At 48.3% G+C, this 23,279-nt stretch overlaps 1 protein-coding gene across 5 annotated transcripts in view; it reads left to right on the top strand.

Annotated features, from left to right (window-relative positions):
- AGAP1 (ArfGAP with GTPase domain, ankyrin repeat and PH domain 1) overlaps positions 1 to 23,279 on the top strand; it is a gene marked incomplete at its 5' end in the record, with an annotated part of 560,328 nt that overhangs the window by 490,149 nt on the left and 46,900 nt on the right. For all 5 annotated transcript variants that reach the window (XR_014296980.1, XM_082658104.1, XM_082658106.1 and 2 more), the window contains one exon: positions 2,722 to 2,944. Coding sequence is in view for 4 of the 5 variants with exons in the window: in XM_082658104.1 (XP_082514230.1) it covers positions 2,722 to 2,944 (223 nt within the window). The remainder of the gene's footprint in view (positions 1 to 2,721; positions 2,945 to 23,279) is intronic.

Below are 23,279 nucleotides of genomic sequence, written 5' to 3'. Positions count from 1 at the left end.
TTTTGCTGTTGTTAGAGTCCAGTTGAAACAAAATAAAAGGGTGTAAGGTGGCCCTGGCATCCCGAGCCTGAAGCCCAGTGGGCGAGGCCTGGACCCAGTGGCCACGAGGCCCGGGGCCACGGAGCAAGGCCGTTAGGGGCACACAGCAACTCAGAGCACACCTTGTGCAGGAAATGGGCGGGACTGGAGCAGGTGGGGAGGGGGTCATTGTGAGTCAGGGAAGCAGCAGGACGCACAACTGAATGGCTCTGGTTTGTTCAGGGAAAGAGCAGCTGCTGCTCAGGTAGGAAGCTGGCCAGGTAGGATTTGTGTGACCTAACAGGAAGAACTCAGGATTGTCACAGATAAAAGGGGAGAGACCACTGGTTGGCAGGTCAGGTAAGGGCAGGACGGCAAGGCCATGTCTGAGGCCTCCGGGTGAAAGAAGGGGTCTCCTCTTCAGGTATCTTGAGGGACTTCTTTTTTTTTTTTTAGTTTTTTTTTTAATTTATTTATTGTTGGTTGTGTTGGGTCTTCATTGCGCACGGGCTTTCTCTGGTTGCAGCGAGCCGGGGCTACTCTTCGTTGCGGTGCGCGGGCTTCTCATTACGTTGGCTTCTCTTGCTGCGGAGCACGAGCTCCAGGCGCGTGGGCTTCAGTAGTTGTGGCTCTTGGGCTCTAGAGCGCAGGCTCAGTAGTTGTGGCTCAGAGGCTTAGTTGCTCCGCGGCATGTGGGATCTTCCCAGACCAGGGATGGAACCTGTGTCCCCTGCATCGGCAGGCGGATCCTTAACCATTATGCCACCAGGGAAGCTCTTGAGGGACTTTAAAGCATCTTCTTTTGTTTGAATTTTTAAATGTTACTTTCAATATGTGTCATGACATGAAGTTAGAAGAGAGAAGTCGTTATTTGAAGTGTGTTTTTATCAGGAAGTTTCAAAGTAACATCTTTAAAAGCACAAAATCGGAGACATATCGGAACCTCCATTAGGAGAAACGTCTGCAGTGGTTTCCACCATCATCTACAGGATTGTTTTAACGGGAAGATTCCGTGGCTCCTGAGCTTTGCCGTGTGTGGCCAATTGGAGGTCGAGAGAACATTCTGAGAGCCGGGTTGGGCGGGCGAGTGCCCAGGTGGGGAGGGCAGGTGGAAGAGGGAGGTTGGGGGAGGCTCCGGGGCCAGTTTGTTTAGAATGAGGCCACCTGAGTAGGAATCCAGGGACAAAGGGTGACAAATCTGGAGAGAAAAGAGGTCTTAAACTCCCATTCCTTAAACACATTATCTGTCAGGTCTGTGCCCAGTCCCACCATGCACTGTCTCTTTCCATTCTTGTGACTGTAATAGTTGTTGCTACAGTGTGTCCCACTTACAGGGTGACATGAAGAGTCTGAAGGGTCAGGTTATATACCCCAGGTCATCGTAAGAGCCAGCTGTGTAGCAGGATTCAAATCAGGCCTTTGGCTGCCCTGCTGTGTTTTCTCAGAGGACAAGGGGAAGGTCGAGGGGCTGAGGTCAAGGACATGAGAGATGGCGCATTGGCAAAGGTGTTTTGTTTTTTATGTGTTATTATTATTATTATTAGGGGCATCTGTTTCCTCTTCCCAACCAGACGGTCTCTGAGGTCACAGACCCCTCTTCTCGTGTGCCCCCCACCATGGTCTCTATCACCACCTTCCTGCCTTTGTATCAGATATTAAGTGAATCACTGGCTGATTTCTGCTGAATGAGCATAAGGCCACTCCTGGTCATTTGCCATTTCCAGAGTGATTCCAAATAAACATGATGTCAGCTACCTGGTTTTTTGTTGGCTCTTCAAGTTATTCTTGGATGATGTAAGCCTTATTTGCTTCTGTCGGTGGTGAAAGCCATTGACTGTCAAGGTCAGCCCCGTCTTTGCAGATCAGCTGGTGATTCTAGCATGGAGCCAGCCCTGGGTTCAAATCCACAGTCTTCTGACTGTGTCAGCCAGTTTCACACGGGGACTGATCCCACTCAGGGGTCCCGGTGCTGTGCTCTGGACTCATTCAGTGCCCCGGGTGCAGTGTCACAGCCCAAAGCCCATCACCGTTTATTCCGAGAATCAGGGTTCTTCATCCTGGGTAGTAACCTAACCAAAGGACCATGTCCGCCATCTTGCCAGCAGTGAAGGATGGAGAAACGGGAGTTGCTTTGGTGGTTGCCCTTAAATAAGATCCCTGAAAAGCACACTTCTTCATCGTGGTGTGCCTTTCTTTCATCTTTGAAATTTGCAAATGTGCGCACCATGTCGCTAAAAACCTTGCTGTGCCCGTGGTTGCAGAGGTGGTCACGGGGGACCTGGTAGCTTTGGGAGTGGCCCAGCTGTCCCTCAGCACACCTTCTCTTTCCCGCTCTCAGCTGCCGTCCACAGGAGGCGCCAAGTCGTGCCTGATTTCGTTTCCACGTGTGTCCACCTGCTCAAGGGGAGTGCCGCTGCGGAAGTATCCAAAAGTGCGTCTTTCTATCCAAACCCGTGCTTTCCGTTGTTTCCAAGGCTTTGGTTAAAGCCAGTTGTTTGAAAGTTGCCGCCAACATGTCAGATCTTTTGAGATGCCTGAGACAGTTCCAAGTACCGGCCAGGGAGCATTTTCAAGCCATGTGGTTCTAGGGAGGGACTGTTGCATGGGAAGGCCGATTGGCCGTTTTGTTCCTGAGACCTAAGGACAGTTGGGATGAGTGATGACGGTCTGATTGCATATGGCGCCCTTTTCCTCTTCCCACAGATCCCAACTGGGCCAGTTTGAACTTGGGAGCCCTCATGTGCATTGAGTGCTCAGGGATCCACCGGAATCTTGGCACCCACCTTTCTCGAGTCCGATCTCTGGACCTTGATGACTGGCCCATTGAGCTTATCAAGGTGATGTCGTCCATTGGGAATGAGCTGGCCAACAGCATCTGGGAGGAGAGCACCCAGGGGCGGACGAAGCCCTCGCTGGACTCCACAAGGTAGGGACGTGGGAAGGCATGTGGTTATGGGGCATTCTGCAGGCAGTTCAACAACCAGAAATGACCTTAATGACAGCCACCACTGGAACTGCCCCAGCAACCAGTGGGAAGCTGATTACCCCGGACAGAAACATCTGTATTAAAAATTGCTCTTCCGCAGACACGGGTAATTCAAACTCCTTAATTTTTTACTCTTGTTTTTACACTTTGGGGATTCCTCTTCCTCTCTTAGAAATGTATTAAGCTTCTAACCTTATGAATATATCACTTTAATTAATATACTTCTAATAGGCATAAGCTAGGCTGTTAACACTAATTATGAATTTTGGATTCTTTAATTTTGTTATTCTTATGTCTTTGATAAGCATCTACTCCATTGGTTCCCCTCTCCCCCCGACCCCCACTAAGTGGGTTTATAGGAACCAAATAGATTTTATTTTCTGAAATATGTTTCTAACACATTTAATCAACCAAGTGTGGCATAACTTAATGGTGGCCCCTCATTAATGTTAATTGTTACCCAGTGTAAAAAACGCATTTATTTTGAGTCCATTCCGTTTCTCATTTTTCATTGACAGCAATTATAAGCCATTTCTTAGTACACATGCATATTTAATGTACCTAAGGGTGGTAAAATGGCGCGTTTTCTGAGAAAGCCTCTTTCACGGAGGCAGGATGGACCGTCCTGTCTCCACGGCTGTTCGGGGAGCTGGGGGGCATCCCAGCGTCTGAAGCAGGGGCACGGGATGGGCTCAGCCTTCACTTCTCAGGTGTGTGCAGAGGTGAGGGGGGAGAAGAGGTCTCCCAGCATCAGCACGGATCTGTTTTGCTGGTGGTCAGACAACAAGGAAACCCAGGTGTCCGTCTGTGGTCGGGCCACATGCGAGGGGTAAGAAGTTGGTTTCTACCGCCAATAACGTGGAAAACCTGTGGGCTTCATTTCATCAACACTAAAAAATGAATTTGTGGTGCCCCCTTCGGTTCACTTGAGAGAATGAAGCTGGCGTCATTAACCCTGCCCTTCCTATTAGGTGCTCTGTGGGGAGGGGACGGGGGTGGGCAAGAAATGTGCACGAAGTACATCTGTTTCAAATCGAGCAGGTTGGCGCTACGAGCTCTTTATGTAAGTCATGCTGTGTAGTATACACGCAGGCAGCTGTCTCACAGACTGAAGAAATGATACACTTCTACCGTTTTTTAATTTTGATTTAACACTAATATAGAAATCCGCAGGGTTGTCCACTAGGAGCATTCTTAAAAGATTAATTCGTGTTTTAATGTCTATTTTTTCATATATATAGTTTCCTTGGAGGGTATTTAGATCTGAAAAAGAAAAATGATTGGAAATCGGATTGAGTTTAACGTGTGAATGCAGAAAACATTAAAATAAGTTGGGAAAAAATTAACTTTATACATTTTACTGTTTGTGTGTAAAAGGAGCAGTTATACTATTTTTAATACATGGATTAGAAAAGTTTGGTTGTTTTTCCGTCTATCACAATTAGAAACCATTTAGAATGATTACAAACAAAGACGTAGGTTAATTTTTTAACTGGGAAGTATTATATAATAATTTCATCCTCATAAGTGAAGATGGTGTACGTAAGGGTATTTTATCCTTCTAACTTGTACATTTGAATTAACCTCTTGAGCATGTAACTTCCTCTTCTGTGTAGTGTTATACACGTCGTATCTTTACATTTTAGAGACATTTGAGTCTTTCTTTCTCACCAGTAGAGTCACTGCTGTGAAATCCCTACAGTGAGGTGATGTGGTTACGTCGTATTTCCAGTGGTAACTTGGGGGTTTCTAAGTTCTGTCCATCTCTAAGAAGATAAACATGTTTGAGAATTGAATATACCTTTGTGCTTTAGTAATTCTCCCAGGGAGTTTTATTTTTAATTAAATTCAGCAAATATTCATTGAGTGCTTCCTCATAGAAAAGAAGTGATTGCTAGGTGACGACCGTAAGTGTGCAGTGATTGGTGAATGTTCTCAGGGCCACCCGAGGATGCCAGGACTCGGTGGCGTTCACAGACTGGAGGGATTTGCGTTGCTCCAGGAGGTCCAGGAGAAATGTCACCTGAGCTGACTTTAAACTGTGCTGTGATCTCCAGGCCTAGGGGCGTGGGGAGTGTGTGTGCTGGAGGATGGGAGGGACCTACACACAAAGAGGAACGTGGAAGCCTCAGGGCCCATGGGGAGCTGGACCCTTGAGCACAGTGAGAAGTGGGGAAGGGAAGGCCATAATAGAGCAAAGGCCTGGTGAGCCGGGCTAGTGTTTTAACAGCGACTCTCGCGCTTGGGCAGAGGGTGGGTTGTTGGATCTCTTTCTGTGTTCGTATATGTTCCGCCTGTTCTCAGGAACACTAGAGGCAGCCAGCAGCATCCTAGGAAAGGATGGAGACAGGCAAGGAGGTCAGTTGGAAGACTGTGGTCCTGGTGGAACGTGGGCAAAGCCTCAGATACACTCAAAGACCACTCAGTGTAATTGTAAAACAGTCCAGATCCCCAGCTCCTTCACTACCTCCTGCAGTTTCCTCAAACAGAATCAAAATCCCAAAGTTTGGGCTGGAATGTCCACATGGAATTCAGTCTGCGGTGTGAGAATGGATATGTAGTCTGGTTCCTGCCTCTCCAAGACAAGGAAAGACACGCCCTCCCACCCACCCTGCCTCGCTCTCTCTGCAGGACCTGTGATCACTAGCACAAAAAAAGCTGGACGGTTCTCTAATGTGGCCCTCAGGTAATACTAAAAAGAAATATTTTAATAAAATTTTATCTCTGTCTGAGGAAAAGCCAAGTGCAATATATCCAGTCTGATTCTTTGAAAAAGGGCCCAGCTGTTTTCCCGAGAAGCTCCATCCATTCTGTCTTGTTCAGAAGATTCATTCTGACAGTGGAATATAATTAGAAATGTGCCATGCCTCCCCCAGCGCACACACACACAGACACACACACACACACACTCACACACACACACACACACTCACACACACACACAGACACACACACACAGACACACTCACACACAGACTCAGACACACACACACAGACACACACACACAGACACACACAGACTCAGACACACAGACACACACACTCACACAGACACACACACACACACTCTCACACAGACACACAGACACACACACACAGACTCACACACACACACAGACATACACAGACACACAGACACACACACACACACACACACACACACACAGACTCAGGACCATGGAGAAGTAGAACACGACAGACCCTTCTCCAAAGAAACAACTGAAGCCATCTCGCATTGGTGTCACCCAGACGGGCTCCTCTGACCAGCCGTCTGCCCTACTGCTTGCTGGGCCTTCACCCCTGATTAGGGCAGCTTTGGACGGCACGTAATTGGTTCCAGCGATTCTCAGCTGCCCTGAGAACTGCCGTTCAAACTTGAACAGCTTTGAGATCAATCGAAGCTGACGGCGGCAAAGCAGTATTGACTTCCCATTCCTAAACCGGGGAATCATTAGTCAAGAAAAGCATCTTTTAATTACTCCCAGGAAGAAAAAAAAAATCTTTTTGGATGGATTCTGCAACAACTGCTATTTTTTTTCCAGTGCCTTCGATATGAAATTTATTGTCTCAGGAGGGGAGAGGATGCCCTTCATCCCCCTCTGTAATGGAGGTTTAATTTGGAGAAAGGAGCAGGTAGAGAAGATCGATGCTGTAACAATTAACTACCTCTGGGGTGGAATCAGAATCCCCCTCTAATTGCTATTGATACCATTTAAGCACACACTTAAAATATTGATTGTAAATGGGGCTGCTGGAGTAGGGGAGAAGTGGTAACAGAATGAACTAGGTGTTAGGGCCTTAAGGAGGGGCAGTTTGCTGTCGGCAGGACGGTCAGCATGTGAGTTGGTGTGTTGCATCTTAGAGTACGTTGTCCTGTGGAGTTGGACGCGGGGCCTGGAGCCACCAGGCAGGGCTCTGGTTCCGGTGTCAGGACACAGCTTGGAGGTAGAGATGTTAAAACAGTCACGTGCATATTTCCGGAGTGCGTGAACGAATGGGTGAAGGAGAGAAAGAGGAAACTGGTCAGCTTGGAATACATGTGTCGGGGGGGCTTTGCATCCTCAGGGCCTCAGAACTCCCCCATGTGTTTGTGAGTGAAATTCCCAGCACACGTTGAAGCCGTCGCAAACAGACCTCTCTGTGCATCCTCTCATGCTCGGCCACGCACTGGTGTTTTCGGGGCCCGTCTGCATCACTTAAGGCAGGTCCTTCTTGATTCTCATCCCCCTTTTCACTTAGAAGCTTTTTCGATTGACCGCAGGGAAACTAATTTCCCACCAGGACCGATCGGAGCTCTGTGGAACCGCCTTCCTCCTGGCAGAAGCCGAACTCAGCTGGGCTGTGCGGCTTTCTCTCTTCATCTTCCACCTTTGTGTCTCCGAGTCGAGGGCTTTGGCCCGGGAGGGACCAGGGACCAGTTGCTATTTGCATTTCAGGGCAGGTATCCTGTTTACAAGGTGGTTTGGGACCTGCCGGTTTGGTCTAGGAAATCAAAGGAACCTGGAAGTGGAGAGCTGTATTCTCAATTCCATGAAAGAGCCCTCGGGAGAAGCTCTAGGCCCAACTGAAATCACCCCGTCACCTCTTTGATCCCACATGGAAGGGGACCGAGTTTGCTGATTTAGCGTACGTTCCCTTCCCTCTCTTAGCATCCTTTCTCTGGGTTTCGTCATTTGTCAGTTCACCTGCGCCCCTAAACTCCCCTCTTGTGTTTAACCTCTAAAAAGATGTCACTTCAGGAGGAAGATTGGGGGCCGGACGTCAGAAATCCGCGTGGGAGAGACGGGCTGCTCACTTCCAGGCGGAGCGAGTCTGCCCAGTGATCCAAGTTCCGTGTCCTTTTCATTTCCGAACGCCACTTTCATCTTATTTATGCACATGGAGATATTGATAAAGGGGAAATGTATCCAAACTGAAAATAATTGGATCCCCACCGCTAACTCTGAGATATTAAAAGCAGCACCACTTGGCCACGTCTCTGTCTCGTTAGGTTTGATCATAAGATCACAATATAGTAATCTCAGGCTCAAATTTCTGGCATAAAGATGCACTGATCCAAATGCGGCCTCGGGGAACATGAGGGCCCACGCGGTCCCAGGATTGTCTCATCTTATTATTTTTCAACAGTTCTTGGCCCTGCTGAGGTCAGTGTTTTGTCTCTTTTGAGTGTTCCTCTATGCTTGACACCTTTTCCTATTTTCTTTCCTTAAAAAAAAAGAAAAATGGGCAGGGGGAGAAATGGGGGGGGGAAGGACTTTGCAGTGATGACCAGAACCCATCTGCAGTTGGGTGGCATCTGCTCCCCACATGTCACTTCCCTCATTAACAAGCAATTGAATTAATTAAATGCTACTCAGAACACGCATAACAAGCTACCGGCAGTGTCCAAATTAGCACTGATAATCAAGGATGATTTCCTTTATTATCCTGCTAAGTGGTGTGCAGACTCTGATCTCCCTGTCTGCCCTCATCTATTTACATACCCCCAGCTTCTGCCTTTGGAAGCGGAGGTTATCTTACCTAGTTAATTTGCCAGGATCACCGAGCATGGCGAATTGATGCCCTGCCGCCGCTGCCACTGCCACCGCTTGGCCCCCTCCCTTCCTGCCCTCCCCCAGCCCCAGCCTTTGTATCTCAAGCTCACTGATAAATTAAAGGCCACCCCTGTGGTCTCTCAAGTGAGTAATAGAGGCAGAAATTTCATTTTGCAACTGGCTGATTTAATGATCCGAAGGGTAATTAATGGCCTGATTATCTTAATGTTAAATATGTCCGGCAGCAATTACCGTGACCTCCCGCTTGTCAAGGTCCGGGCTGTGCTCTTCTTTCAATTAAGTTCTCTGGGGCTTAATGGTATGAATAAACTCCTGATTCTATCATCCCGGACGGACACAGAGGGTTCAGGGAGCTGGGGGCTCGTTTGGAGTTTTAATCAGCCTGTCTTCGACTCTGGCGATCAGAGGTAACAGTTATAACAAGGACAGCCTCACTTTCTTCTTCCCCGTGCAGGACCCCATCTCCACCTCCCCTCCATCCACCCTTTTGTGTTGTTGTTTTATTTTATTTATTTTCTCTTATGTATTTCCATGCTCGGAGGGAGAATTCTGTTTGCAGAGGGAGCCGCTGTGCTCCATGAGGCTCGTCTCTTCCAATATAAATTATCATGTGAGCGCTGTGGTTTTTCTGTTTGACAGGCTTAATTAATTGGCAGGAGCCCCCGAAAATGACAGTGCCACTAATTGCAACTCAGAGTGCATTTCTGTCATCGTGGCGCGCCTGTCGGCGGGCATGCCCTGGCCCCAGCCGCCGGAGCGGGGCCCACCCTCCCGGCCTCGGGTCCGGGCGGGGACAGTGTCCTGAATGAGTGGGGACAGTGGCAGGCTCCGAGGAGCCCTGGGTTTGCAGGCACGCCATCCGCGTGCAGGAGCGACGTTTATTGCCAATAAAGTTCACACGTCCGCGGCTCCGCAAACCCAACAGCGGCTCGGGGACCTCGGATTTGACTTAAGATATTTTAGGGACTTCTCAGAGTAGGCCCACATGGAATCAGACCCCGAGAGCCGTAACTCAGCCACCCCCCTTGATGGGATGGTCCTCATTAGCACGTTGCTAAATATGCTTGGGTTTACCTGAGCTCTGCACGCAGATCGGAAATATTGCACTATCAATATTAAGTCAGTTAGGGAAGCGTACAAACGAGACGCGCATTAACGCTGCCTCAGAAATAATACCTGTAGATTACGGTTGACGAGAGAGAGAGCAGTTCCCCTGGTACGCTGCAGGCAGGGAGCGTGGAGGGAATCTGTGCGTCGGCAGTGCTCTCCGATTAAGCTCTCAGGACAGACTAGCCCTAATTATAAGCAAGGCGGATCTAACAAGATTCTCCGTAAGGTTAAGTAAAACGCGCTCCGCGTTTTACAGCATAACTGTTCCTTCCAGTTGCCTTTGAAGAAGATGGATGAAATAGTGCTGTTGGTTTATTACGTCCTCCTGCCACACACAAGCCCGTCTTTTATTTGATCCTGTAGGAAACCAAATGTGGGAGCCAGCTTTGCGACCGGAGAGCTGTCTTGGGTTGAAAACCCCTCTCATTTACTCTCTGAAATGTAGCCATGGAGACAATCAAGGAATTTTTTATGGTTGAGAATTTTTATTATCATTGGTAGCTGCAAATGCGAGTCACCTGCCAGCACCAGTTTCTTGTAGGTGCCCTGACCACTTCCGAGCCCGCGTCCGTAGATGAGGCAATGTAATGTGGAGGCGAACTGTTAGACTTGAATTCTAGATCGTGGGAGCCCCTCTAAACGGGGGCCTAGAAATACGCTAAAACAACTGCCTCTGTTTTGATTCCTCCCGAAGTAGAGCATTTTCCAGAAGGTCATTTCTCTCGGTGGTGCTTTGATCATTTTGCACCAGAAACCTCCTCTCTTCTGAGGAGGGTCCTGCTTTCTTCGTCCTAACAATGAAGAAGAGGCAGAAGCAGACAAGCCTGGGTCCAGGGCTCACCGTGTACTGGGTGCTTTTTCTTAGGACGGAGCCGTCCTGCGACACGGGATGACCCCCATTTCCCATGTGAGAAGGTTGTGAGGTCAGGGTCCTGGAGTCACTTGTCGAGGTTCACCCGGGACTAAGGGGCAGAGATCAGTTGAACGCAGGACCTGACTCCTGACACTCTGCCCTGGTCCTTCTGCTGCTCCCATCCTTTTTCTGCTCAGCGTCATATGGCCACGTCCCACGGTCGGTTGTGGCATCTAGAGGTACCACTGTGTTTACCAGTGTACATTCCCTCTCCTCCCCTTGACCCCAGCTCATGCTCCTACCAGCCATTAGTGTGTTGGTGTTTATGTATTATTAGTGTAAATTTATTATGTATAATGGCATAACTACGATGTCTTTCCACTTATAAAATCTAATAGCCTCATTCATGGTAACTTAAAGATGATAAAGCATCATTCATTTTAGTTTGCGTTCATACAGCAAACCTGGTCAAGTCACTCAGTCGTGATTCTCAAGTCTTAATTTTCTGCAGTCAGTGCTAATCCTTAGAGCTTCTCTGGAAAACAGTGCCGAGACCTGAATGTGCAGATCAGCCAACGTAGTCACGCGGTTTGAGCCCCAGCTTTTCACGTGACCACATCCTTCTCCTGCCTGAACCTCCCTCCGTTCATGTCCCTGACCCAGCACTGTCTGTTGAAAACATTTAGCTTGTATTTCCGAAAGCTTCACAATCGTAGTTATTATCTGCATGATGAAATAGGGAGCCAGGCCAGAGGATTTCTAGTCCTGGTTTCATAGCCAGCATCTTCTGTGATTTTGATTTTTAAAAACCAGGGAATGTTCTCATTTGTAAGATGAAACTAGTCATTAGCCCACCCACTTAATCATGTAGATTTAATGCTAAAAGAAAATACTATTTATGAAGTTTCCTGGGCTCTTTATCTGGAAAACTCAATCAGCTTTGTGCCTGGGTCCCTGCATGCTGGCGGCGAGAGAGGCAAGTGGCCTGTGTGCTCTCAGGGGGCTGGGGAGGGTCTGCTGACGTGGCATATGCGGTCCGGGTTTGTTTTTGCTTTGTAGAGTGGTTTATTGCAGCATCAGCAAGGCACGTTCTTGGACCCCATTCCAAGTGTATCCCTGTGGTGGGGCCCAACGATGTGTGTTAACTCTCTAGGTGATTCTCATGCATATTAAAGTTTGAGAAGCAGTGGTCTACACCAAGCAGTATCCACGAACGCCCACAACCCGCCTGGAGTCCCTCTCCCTGTCTTAGCCCAAGTCCCTGGACTTTATTCCTCATTTCTTAAGACCCAGGTATCTGTCCTCTTTCTTTACCGTACTCTATATCCAATATGCCATCTCAAAGGTGCTACAACCCACAGAGAACATCTCTGTGTCTGCCCCCATTACAAGAAGATTATATACTGTGTTCAAATGTCATTTTCCCCAGGAATACAAGGTTGGTTCAACATACAAAAATCTGTCAAAGTAATATACCACGTTAATGGAATAAAGGACAAATGCTACACACTCATTTCAAGAGATGGAGAAAATACATTTGACAGAATTCAGTACCCCTTCATGATACAAACACACAGCAAAGTAGGAATAAAAAACAACTTCCTCAACCTAATAAAGGGTGTCTATGAAAAACCCACAGCTAACATCAAACTTAATGGTAAAGTACTGAAAGCTCCCCGCTTAAGATCAGGAACGAGACAAGGACATCCACTGTCACCACTTCTCTTCATCATTGAAGTTTGAGCCAGAAAATTAGGCAAGAGAAAGAAACCAAAGGCATTCAGATTAGAAAAGAAGAAGGTGAAATTATATTTGCAGATGATGTGATTTTATATATAGAAAATCTAAAGGAATTCAAAATAAACTAGTAGAGCTAATAAAGGACCTCAGGAATATACAAAATTCAGTTGTACTTCTCTACGTGAGAAATGGACAATTGCATTTACAATATTAACATACTCAAGAATAAAGTTAACCTATATACTGAAAACTACAAAGCATCTTTGAGAGAAATTAAAGAAGACCTAAATAATTGGCAAGACATCATGTTCATGGATTAGAAGACTTAATATTGCTAAGATAGCACTCCCCAAATGATGTGTAGATTCAACACGATCCCTTTCAGAATTACAGATGCTTTTTTTTTTCCATAAATGGACAAGCTGATCCTACAGTTTATGTGGACATTCACAAGACCTTCAGACAGGCAAAACAATCTTGAAAAGGAATAACAAAGTTGGAACACTCGTATATCCTGATTTCAGAACTTACTACAAAACTACAGTAATCCAAGATTGTGATATTGGCATAAGAATAGACATATAGATTGATGGTATAGAATTGAAAGTCTTGAAATAAGCTCGTCCCTCTGTGGTTAATTGATTTTCAGCAATTCATTGGGGAAAGAATAGTCTTTCAACAGGTGGCGCTGAGACAACTAGATATCCACATACAAAAGAATGAAGCTTAGACCCCATCTCCTGCCGTAGACAAAAACTAACTCCAAATGAGTCAAAGACCTAAGTGTAAAAACTGAAACTGTAAAACTTTTAGAAGAAAATAGATAAAATAGATAAATTGGACTTCATCAAAATTAAAAATTTTAGTGCTTCAAAGGACAATATCAAGAAATTGAAAACAGAGAATGAGTGAAAATATTTGAAAACCATATATCGAATAAGTCTAATATGCAGAATGTATAAAGAATGTGTACCGTTCAGCAACAGAAGACAAGTAACTCAGTTTTAAAACGTGCAAAGAGTTGGAATAGACATTTCTCTAAAGAAGACGTACAAATACCCAATAAGCACATGAAAAAAATGCCAGACATCATTACTGATTAGGGAACTGCAAGTCAGTCCACACTGAGATACTACCGCACACTCACTAAGATGTGGCCGTAATAAAAAAGAAGGTCAGTGGCAGGTGTTGGTGGAATGTACAGAAATATGAACCCTCATGTACTGCTGGTGGGAATGTTAAATGACACAGCCACTTTGGAAAGCAGTCTGGCAGCTCCTCCAAAAGTTAAACATAGACTTACCGTATGACCGAGCAGTTCCTCTTCTATATATACGCCTAAGAGAAGTGAAAACACACGTCCATGCAAACACTCGTGCACGAGTGTTCATAGCAGCAGCATTCATAATAGCCAAAGAGTGAAAACAAACCAAATGTCCATCAAATGATGGATATACACCAACTATGCTTCAATAAAATAAAGTAAAAAATTTTAATGATGAATTAAAAAATTTTAATGATGAAACAGAAGATGGTACATCCATACAGTGGAATGTTATTCAGACACAAAAAAACAATAAAACACCACATGTGCTGCAACTTGGATGAACCTTGCAAACATACTAAGCGAAAGGAGCCAGACACAGAAGACCACGTATTGTATTATTCCGTTTATGTGGAGTGGCCACGGTAGGCAGATCCGGAGAGATGGAAGGTAGATCAGTGATTGCCAGGGGCTGGGGGATGAGGGGCAGTGGTGTCCAGGGAGTGACTGCTTAAAGGGTACAAGTTTTTTGGGGGGGAGATAGTGAAAATTGGCTGCATTTCCATGATGGCGATGGCTCTGCAATCTTGTAACTAGACTAAAAGTCCACCAAAGCATATACATTTACAGCATGAATTGTGGGAAATGTGAAAAAGTATATGAATTGTGTCAATTTTTCTAAAAAAGAAGGAATTTCCAAGGAGCACAGATGGGGCAGGGCATTCCACACAGAGGGAACATTCTGGGCAAGGAGGCAGAAACACACGAGGGCGGCTGAAGCCCGGATGGTGGGGGAAGGTCGGCCTGGCCAGCATGTCTGCCCCTCATCTGGCTGGGGGAGCTGCGGGAGGGGGTCGTCCAGCATAGAGCTCTGAGCAGGATTTGCACTGCTACCAAAACCCCCTGCACTTGGGGGGGCAGACCAAAGGAGGGTGAGGCCAGGGAGAAAGAGGCGCCTCATGTCCAGGTGAATTGGTGTGTTGGAATCAGTGATAATCAGTGATATGAGGGCCTTCCAGAGCCTTGAGAGGCCGGGCATGTCACAGCCATTGGCTCCTGGAATCCACAGGACAAACCGATGTCTTTCCCCTTTTAATAGACAAGGAAACTGGCCTGAGAAGCTCAGCCTGTGAATGCAGGAACCAGAATCCAACCCGGGTCCTGCCGGCTGCACAGCCCTTCCTCAAGAGGCATTTGGACCAAAGGGATCTCGGGGACATAACATCATCAGGGCTCACCCCAGCTGGGGGCCTGGGGAAGGACAAACATCCAAGGTGATACTTAGTTTTCTTTCTTGAGCCATTGGGTGGATGGCGAGGCCTTTAAATGACAGGCAGAACAAATAAAAGGTAAATTCAGCCGTGAAATCCTGGCAGTTTGATTTCGTGTTAATAAAGGTGGACGTTGCACCCGTTTATGCCCCGTGGTTTTGAGGAGGTGGTCAAGCGTGGCCGAGGCCCAGCCTTACCTGTCCAGTCCTGGCTTTGGAGCAGGGTCTCTGGGCTTTAGGGCGTACCATCCCAAGCCAGCAGGACAAAGCAAGCTTCTCCCAGCTTCAGAGTCCCGATTTCTCCAAGAAACTGCTTGAGGCCCTGGAGAGTGGGAACAGCAGTGACAGCAGCACTAAAGCTTCAGATAATTAAATGTCGTTAGTAACTGATACAAAATTTCATCAACCTGGAGTCCGGAAGATAAACATTACCTGGAGTACACATCCCTCAATCTTAGGGACTCACATGAAAAGCATCTCTAATGTGTGTGATCTTACGACCCTTGAGGATGAACACGTAACCATGGTGACTTAGCTGTGACTTTCTCCTCAAGGACCTCCACGTGCTGCCCCTTGTGTTTTCACACTGGTCCTCACGATCTTAGTGAAATTAGGAGATGTCTGTGTTTACAATCAGAGAAGAGGACCCCAGACAGGGAAGGTGACTCCTGTAATCTCACACAGTGCCTGGGAGCAGGCTGAACTTAGCTCACACTGGTCACCTGGCGGCACTGAAGAGAAGTCGACTGCATGGCTCGTGAGCATGGAATTCTGTCTGCAAATGGCCACGGTCCTTGTGCCAGCCTTTCTCAACCCTCTGGTGGTTTTCAGCCCAGGAAGCATTTGGAAATGACCATGGGGCGGGGTGGGGATGGTATGACTGTCATTTAGTCCTAGGGGCCTGAGACCCTGAAGCCCCAGACAGTCCTACAGAAGGGAGAATTGCTTTGCCCAGGATGCCAGTAGCACCCCTGCTACGGAGCAAGGAAGAGACAACCCAAACAGCCCTCACCTCCTGAGATCATCAGCGTCTTTTAAGGAACGCGTGCGAAGGCCTCTAAGAATCCAGTCACTTTCCCCGGAGCTTTCTCCTGGGGGTGTGGAATGGACAAATCAAGGAAGACGAATACGTTCGCATTCTAGAATGTCAGACTCTACCTTTCCAGACGCGTTAAATGAAAATAAGAGTAATGACCTATTCCGTAGAGTTTCCGAGGAACCATAATAGAGGCTCAATAAGTACTTGAGAGCTTGTATTTTTAATTGTTTGTTTCCCGAAACTAATGTTGGGGCTATGCCGCATGGCAGATAGAAGGGAAGTGAAAGTAAGTGGCCAGCCAAAGGTTCCTTGGAGTGTCCATCCAGTGGACGACTCCACACACAAAACAGGGCTGACCTCAGTACTTAGAGATTATGACATGGCATCACAGTTAAAGGATGGACGCACAGCTCCGTACGGCTGTGTGCAACCCAGACTCACTTAACAGTCGGAAGACAGTCTGGAGAACTGTATGGCGTAGGGCATCCTAGCACTGTTTACAGAAGCGGTGTCCCTGGGACAGAGGAGGTAAAGGTAGGATTCCGATCCCATCGAGGCTGCTCTAATCCAGTGGGAACAGCAGAAAATTATCTGTGATTTTAAAATTCTCAGTCCTTCTGTTACAGTTGTGTCTGTGGACAGTTTTGGTTTCTAACGACCAGATTTCTTCTTGACAAAGCGTGTGTGAGATTTTTTTTAATCTCCTGGGATCAACCCCGTTCTCCACAGTGGATCAAGAACCAGTGTCTGTGCCATGCGAGGGGGGGCACCTGCACGTAATTTCATCAGCAGTCCTGACAGAGGAGACCTCCACCCTATCAGGAGAGGACGCGTTTATCCCTAGACTCTGACGTCACAAAGCGGGGTGCCCTTTCCGCGTGAAGTCAGTGTCGAGGGGAGGAGAGTCTCTGTGATTGGGAGGTAGTGGTGAGGGATTAGAATGCAATCCTCGTCATGTTTAGGAACCTACTTCCACGATGGCAAAGCAGCAACAGCCAAGAAGCGGTGAGGAGAGACGCGTCCGAGGCAGGGAGTTCCCGGGATGCTCGGTGACACCTGTGAGGTCCTGCGGTCGGAAGAGTTAAAACGCCCCGAGTTGGGCTCACGTGTTCAGTGATGACCATGAATGTGTGGTGATCCACGCAGGCCGCTGCGTCTTACGTGGTCATGGGGCTTCTGAGAGGCCTTTCCAGCTAGAGATCTTACGGCCCAAAGCAAGGTGACCTTGGCCTCTCACACCCATCACACTAAAGCCATCAAGGCCAGAGACGAGCTGAGCCCCCAAGGCCTGGGGCGGCAGGAGCGCATCCTTAGCGGATGGAAGAGGCTGGTGTTCTCCATGCTCCCTGCAAAGCACAACCTCCAGGATGGACGTGGCCCCTCGGTGCTGCAGAGACCGAATGTGCCAGCTCGTCCACTGCCTGCCCACTTGTGGCAGCACCGGGGGCGGGCCGGCCGACCCCTCCAGCGCTGGCCCACGCATGAGTTATAGCAGCCCCTGGCATCCTAACGGCCCCGAGCGCAGCCGCTGGGTTCTTACACGGCATCCGGATCTAAGTCTCCAGAAACCCCTTGGAAAGCTGCAGTTGTTGTCCCCATGTTATAGCTGAGGACATGGAGGTCACACAGCAGGTACTTGGTGACAGGGAGTTTGTCCCCAAAGCCCACACTCTGAGCCTCGGTGCTTTGCTGCTGGGCCCTTGTGGGGTCGGTGACCAAAGGGAACTGCATGTGACACTGGACAGCAGTGAGACAGTACAGCTGCCATCGGGCTCAGCAGGACGCAGGATGACCAGGTGGCAGTGTGTCCGTGCCTGTCCCCCCCCCCCGCCTCCCATCCATATCATCTTGGGGCAGGGCCTCACCCTCTCCCACGCCCACTCCCTGCCATGTGGCACGTTGTCATCTTTCAGCTGCTTGGAGACCATGATGCCCTCTGAACATGGTGGAGAATGGTGGCCAGAAGCACGACAGCCAACATTTTTAGTTTATTGTTCAGGCTCAGCAAACACCGAGGGACCACTGGTCAGTCTCCTTAATCTCCATCTTGATACGCTGAGCTCTGATTTCCCCAGATGCGTGTTGGTCGTACCCACCTTCCTCCTCGAGGTGAGGAATCACTAGTCGGCTTTGTCAAGTTTGCAGCCTGCCTGTGCCTTCGACTCCATGTCTGTTTTGGGAGAGGAGAGTCCTCTGAGCACTTTGTATGAGGAAAGAGCAGGAAAGGGAGGCATTTTGTGGTGCTTACTGGAAATACTGATCTCGCTTAGACTTGTAACCCAGGCGCGGAAGGTTTTCTTCCTGACAGCAGCCTCCTTACTTGGAAAAAATCTCCTGGTGAGCAGGTGAAGTTGGGAGCGAGCCCGCTGGACAGAGGCAGGGAGATAGACAGAGAGAAAGCCGGAGGCCGGTTCATGACCCTGGAGAGGCTCCTGGAAGGTGGTGAGCAAACTCCCAGGCCCCAAGCAGTATTGTTGCTGTCACTTAAGGAACACCCATTCCTAATCAGGTTAGTCTCCTAAAGTATCTGGAGGTCAGGAAAGGTGCTTTCGGAAGTTTATTTTAAAGATAAACCAAGATAAGCATAATGGCTTGTCCGTCCGTCCGTCCGTCCGTCCGTCCGTCCGTCCGTCTGTGGTGGAAGCTTCAGACAGCAGCTCTCAGGAGAGGACAAAGACAGTAGCTATGGAAATGGCCCAAGCTGGGTTCTGGTCCCCAGCAGCAAGTTAGCAGACCATGGCCAGGCCTCAGTCTTTTCATCTGTAAAATGGGAGCAGTGGTGCCTGCTTCCTGAGATGCTTGTGCGTTCAGATGAGAAGATGCGCGGGAAGCCCACAGAGGCGCTGACTCATCTTCCTGCTGCAGCAGGGGCAGAGGCCGAGATGAGGGCCGACCAGGCGCCTTCCTCCGTCCTTCCAGCCCCGCTGCTCTGCGTGCCCTGCTCCGGACTCCAGCCTCTGACCTGGTCACTTGAAAGGTGGAAGGTGTGTCCTGCTTTCCCCCGGGTGTGAGTCTAGTCCACCTCATTATCCGAGCACTCTTGGACCCTGTCTCCCCACACCCCGGGCAGGGTGGAGGCATTGGGAGGTGGGACCTGGGGAAGGTGGGCCCCTCCGGTGGCCCAGCAGCACCTCTCACCTGCCCCGCAGCACCCGACGGGGGCAGAGCGGGACCGGGAGGGGTGGCGGCTCCCAGGTCATCGTCTGAGCTCCAGGGCAGGCACAAGGGCCCAGGTGCGAATGGAGCAGGTAGAGGAGGGTTGTTCTAGGACAAGGTGAAGGCCAAGCCTCGCTCCAGAGTCATTTTCAGCCCTCTTTAACCTGCAGCCACGTTGTCAAATGAGCCACATCTGCTAAGAGATGAGTCTGATGGTCACCCAGGATCAACTCCCTGCCTTTCTCCCGGAGACTCTTCCGGGAGGTAGCCTGGGGCCGTGCAGAGCCGTGGGAGGGGCACATGCAGATGCGGAGGCTGCTGGCTGGGGGGCTGCCAGGATGCTCTCCCCAGGGCATTGGGGAACTGGAGCAGGTGGTGCTGCACCGGGTGCTAAGGGGTGTGGTCTGCAGCCACCGGACGGCACAGCTGTCCTTGCCACTGTGCTGGCATATATGGAACCTGACCTCTGCGCCTCGCCTGCCCTCCTCTATAAATGCTAATATGCAGCTTCCCAGACCTACCAACGGCCCTCCAGACACTGACTGGTACCCTCACCTAAAACCTACTAAGCCAGATAAAGCCAGCCGTGTTCATCCAGTGCCTCCCTCTAAGTGGGCAAAGAACGTGTTGCGGGAAACAAGGACTGTGGGCGGAGAGTCAGGCCCCAGGGAGGCAGCAAGGGACTTAGATCCTCGCCTGGCCACAGCGCAGGTGGAGGGAGGAAAGGGAACCCAGCAGGCGACCTTGCCTCTGCAGCAGCTTCTCAAGTCTGATTTTCTACAGACAGAAATCAGGCGGTTCATCTCCTGGAGGTGGAGGCACTCCGGTGAGACGGACGTGAACATCCGACCTTAGCATGGCTTCCTGAAATCTCCCTGGTTTCAACACAAGTTTGAAAAGGACTCTGTCCCTGATGTTTGCACACGTGGTTTGGAAATTGTGGTGCAGGGGGAGGCTGAATGACTTATTCAAGGGCAAGGAACACAGCCACTGGCTTTGAGCTAGGGGCCTGCGGTTCCCTGTGTGTCGCTCACCCCATTGTCGCGCCTGCTCGGTCCCCTGCACCCACCGGGTCACGCCTTATTCTGAAGCACGCTCCCCCCTGCCGCTGGGTTTCATCTGGCTGTGAAGCAGTCATCAAAGGACGCTCCCCTAAACGATCTGTTCGCAGGCAGCCTGGAGAGCTTTGCTGATATGTTGCTAACACTCTGTCGGGCTCTCTGCAGAACAGAGATGGTGTTTGGCCAGCCCGCCGACACTTGGGCCCCACGGGGGCCAGAGCGCGTAGAAACAGGAGCAGCGCTTTTCATGTGCATATTTACAGTGAAATCCTGTTTCCCAAGGCGAGGGAGTGGGGTCCAGTTGTTGCCGGAACAGCCCATCTCCCTGGTCCTTTTAAAAAGGGGGATATTTTGACAGTTGCCACACGCTGAGCCCCAGAGTCCTGTGATGGCCAGCTGGGCGGTTGTTTAATGAGGGACCGAGGACCAACGTTCCAGCACTGGCTTTAGTGTGGCCTTCCCCAGCCCTAGTGCTGTCCATCAAACTCCTCATCTGCTGAGACACTCCTTTGGTCCCTGAAGACAGACTTGCAGGTCACCGTGGCTTTTCCCCATGGTGCTTCTGCTGAGATTTGATGGAGTAGTTATCTCGTGGTCAGGATGACCCCACGTCAGCGTGTGTCCGGTGATGTCAGCGTCACCGCTCGTGACCCTGGTGACTGTGCTTCCCAGTGTGACTTGCCCGTGCATCCTGCAAAACCCCGCTCCCCTGGCCGGACTCCTGGTCCACAGTGTCTTTCCCTGTCATCACAGGGCCACCCTTCCCAAGCTCAGGAAAGACCACTCACTTCGCAGATCCATTTACTGAAGCACAGACCGCGGGATGCTTTGTCCTGCAGGACGCCCTGAATGTGCAAGGCCCATACCAGTCACTTGAATATCTTATTCTCAGTCCAAGGATGGGCAAAAGACTCATTCAAAGTGTCCTTCTGAGATTGTTGAGATAAAGCATGAAATCTCACAATTACTGGGTGATTTAGTGAGTCAGGAGGGGTCATTTCAAAATATTTATATCAAGGTGTATTCTGCATACAGTGCTTTGCACCTCTGAGGGAGCCAGGAGTTCCAGCAGTTTGACAACCACATGCACGTGTGTAACCCACACCCCTGTTGGTATATTTCTCTTACCCCAGGAAGGGGCCTCGTACCCCTTCCAGTTAATGTCTCTGTTAAGCAATGGTCGTGGATTTGCTCTCTATCAGGACAAGATTAGTTTTGCCTTTTCTAAAAAGTTATATAAATAGCATTATGGGGTATGTACTGTTTTTGTGGCTGACATCTGTCCCTCAAAAAATGTATTGAAAAGGATTGGGGTTCTATCAGTGGTATTTTTTTTTTTTGCACGCTTTATTCTTTCAAAGGTATATCTGAAATATAGTTTCTCATCAATGGTGGTTTTTGATTTCTTTTTAATTTTTTAATCACTAAGACCTAAGAGCTCAGTACCATATCAGATGCATGTACCAAGCTTCGTACGTGTCCAGGTGGGTCTGGTTCCAAAGCTGAGGTTCAAGTTCAGGCTCAGGTTCAACTGACCAGGGTCAAATCGTAGTTTGCCACTGACTTGCTGTGTATCCTGGACCGTTTGACCTCTGTGTTTGACCTCAGTTACCCCATCTGTGAAGTAGGGATAATTGTAGTACCTGCCTCGTAGCATGATTTTGAGGATTGAATGAGCAGTATGTGTGGCACCGTGCTGAATACCTAATCTTCTAAATGAAGGTCTGAGTTCTAGATAAATGTCATCTATAGTTTTTCTAAGGAAAAGTCACCGAGCGTTTAAAGGGGAAACATTTCTACAAGTTCACGTACTTTAGGGTCAAGTTCAACAAGCTCGTATAAAAATTACAGCGTCCACACATCACATTGGCTACAAGGTCCTAAATCAAATGAGTGATCAGAGAATGTCATCAGTATCTGTAGTAATACTTGTACTGTGCCAACCCCTTTGGGACAAACAGGAAGGATGTTTCTGGAAAGACAATTCAATTATTTTCTTACGATGTAGTGTAAAATAATATACGTTACCATGGGCTAAATTCTGTGGCCAAGACTGCGAGTGGCACATATCTGAAGAAGAGAATGAAGTGATCTTTCTCCTTTGATTCTGGGCAAGCAGGCTTATCTCTTAGACATCTTTTGCATCCTTTACAGCCTTCATGTTTTGTACATATAAGGCGAGACTCAGGAATCCCAAGTGATTTTCATGTGTGGTCACAGGAGCCAAAGAGCAGTGACCATCCCTGGGGTATTTTACACCGTGTTCCGAGTCACAGCCACTGGACTTTCAAGGTCAGCCATCGGTCTTCTGCTAGCTGGTCTGGCAAAGAGAAGGGCATGTCGTGTACGTTCCTATAAAATGGAGTGACTCTTACTGGCGTCAAATAATTAGCTGCCAGTCAGTGTGCAACATCTGATGGGTAAAAAAAAAGATGTTTCCGAAAATAGTGACGCTTCGTGTTGGCCAGGGTTTCGTGGAAATGTGCCCTCAGCCCCTCCCTCCCCCTGCCAACACTGCTGGTAAGAGTAAAAATTGGGAAACCTTCCTGGAAAGAACGTGGCATGAGAAAGGACATCTTTAAAAGGACAGCTTTTTTTTTTTTTCATTGGGGTACCATTGGCTTATAACATTATATAAATTTCATGTATACCACATTGTATTTCATTTTTCTTAGCCATTTTTTTATTGAAATATAGTTAATTTACAATGTTGTGCTAGTTTCAGGTGTACAGCAGAGTGATTCCGTTTTTTTAATATATATATTCTTTTTCAGATTCTTTTCCATTGTAGGTTATTACAAGATATTGAATACAGTTCCCTGTGCTATACAGTAGGTCATTTGTTTATTTTGTATATAGTAATATGTATCTGTTAATCCCAAACTCCTAATTTATCTGACGTTATATTTTGAATTCTGCGTACACTACAGCGTGTTGGACACTGGAAGTTTCCATCCATCACCGTACAGTTGAATCCCTTTACCCGTTTCACCTCCTCCGCCTTCTTCCCCTCTGGTAACCATCACTCTGTTCTCTGTAGCTACGTGTTTGGCTTGGTTTTTTTCTTCTTTTCCTTTATATATTCCACGTGTGAGTGAAATCATATAGTATTTGTCTTCCTCAATCTGATTTATTTCACTTAGCATCGTACCCTCAAGGTCCATTCATGTTGTTTCAGGTGTGGCAAGATTTCATCTTTTTTATGGCTAAGTCACAGTCCATTGTGT

The sequence above is a fragment of the Grampus griseus genome, assembly GCF_964374135.1.
Source record: "Grampus griseus genome assembly, chromosome: 7".
In the NCBI taxonomy this organism is placed as follows: domain Eukaryota; kingdom Metazoa; phylum Chordata; class Mammalia; order Artiodactyla; family Delphinidae; genus Grampus; species Grampus griseus.
This window is presented reverse-complemented; position numbering and strand designations above follow the sequence as displayed.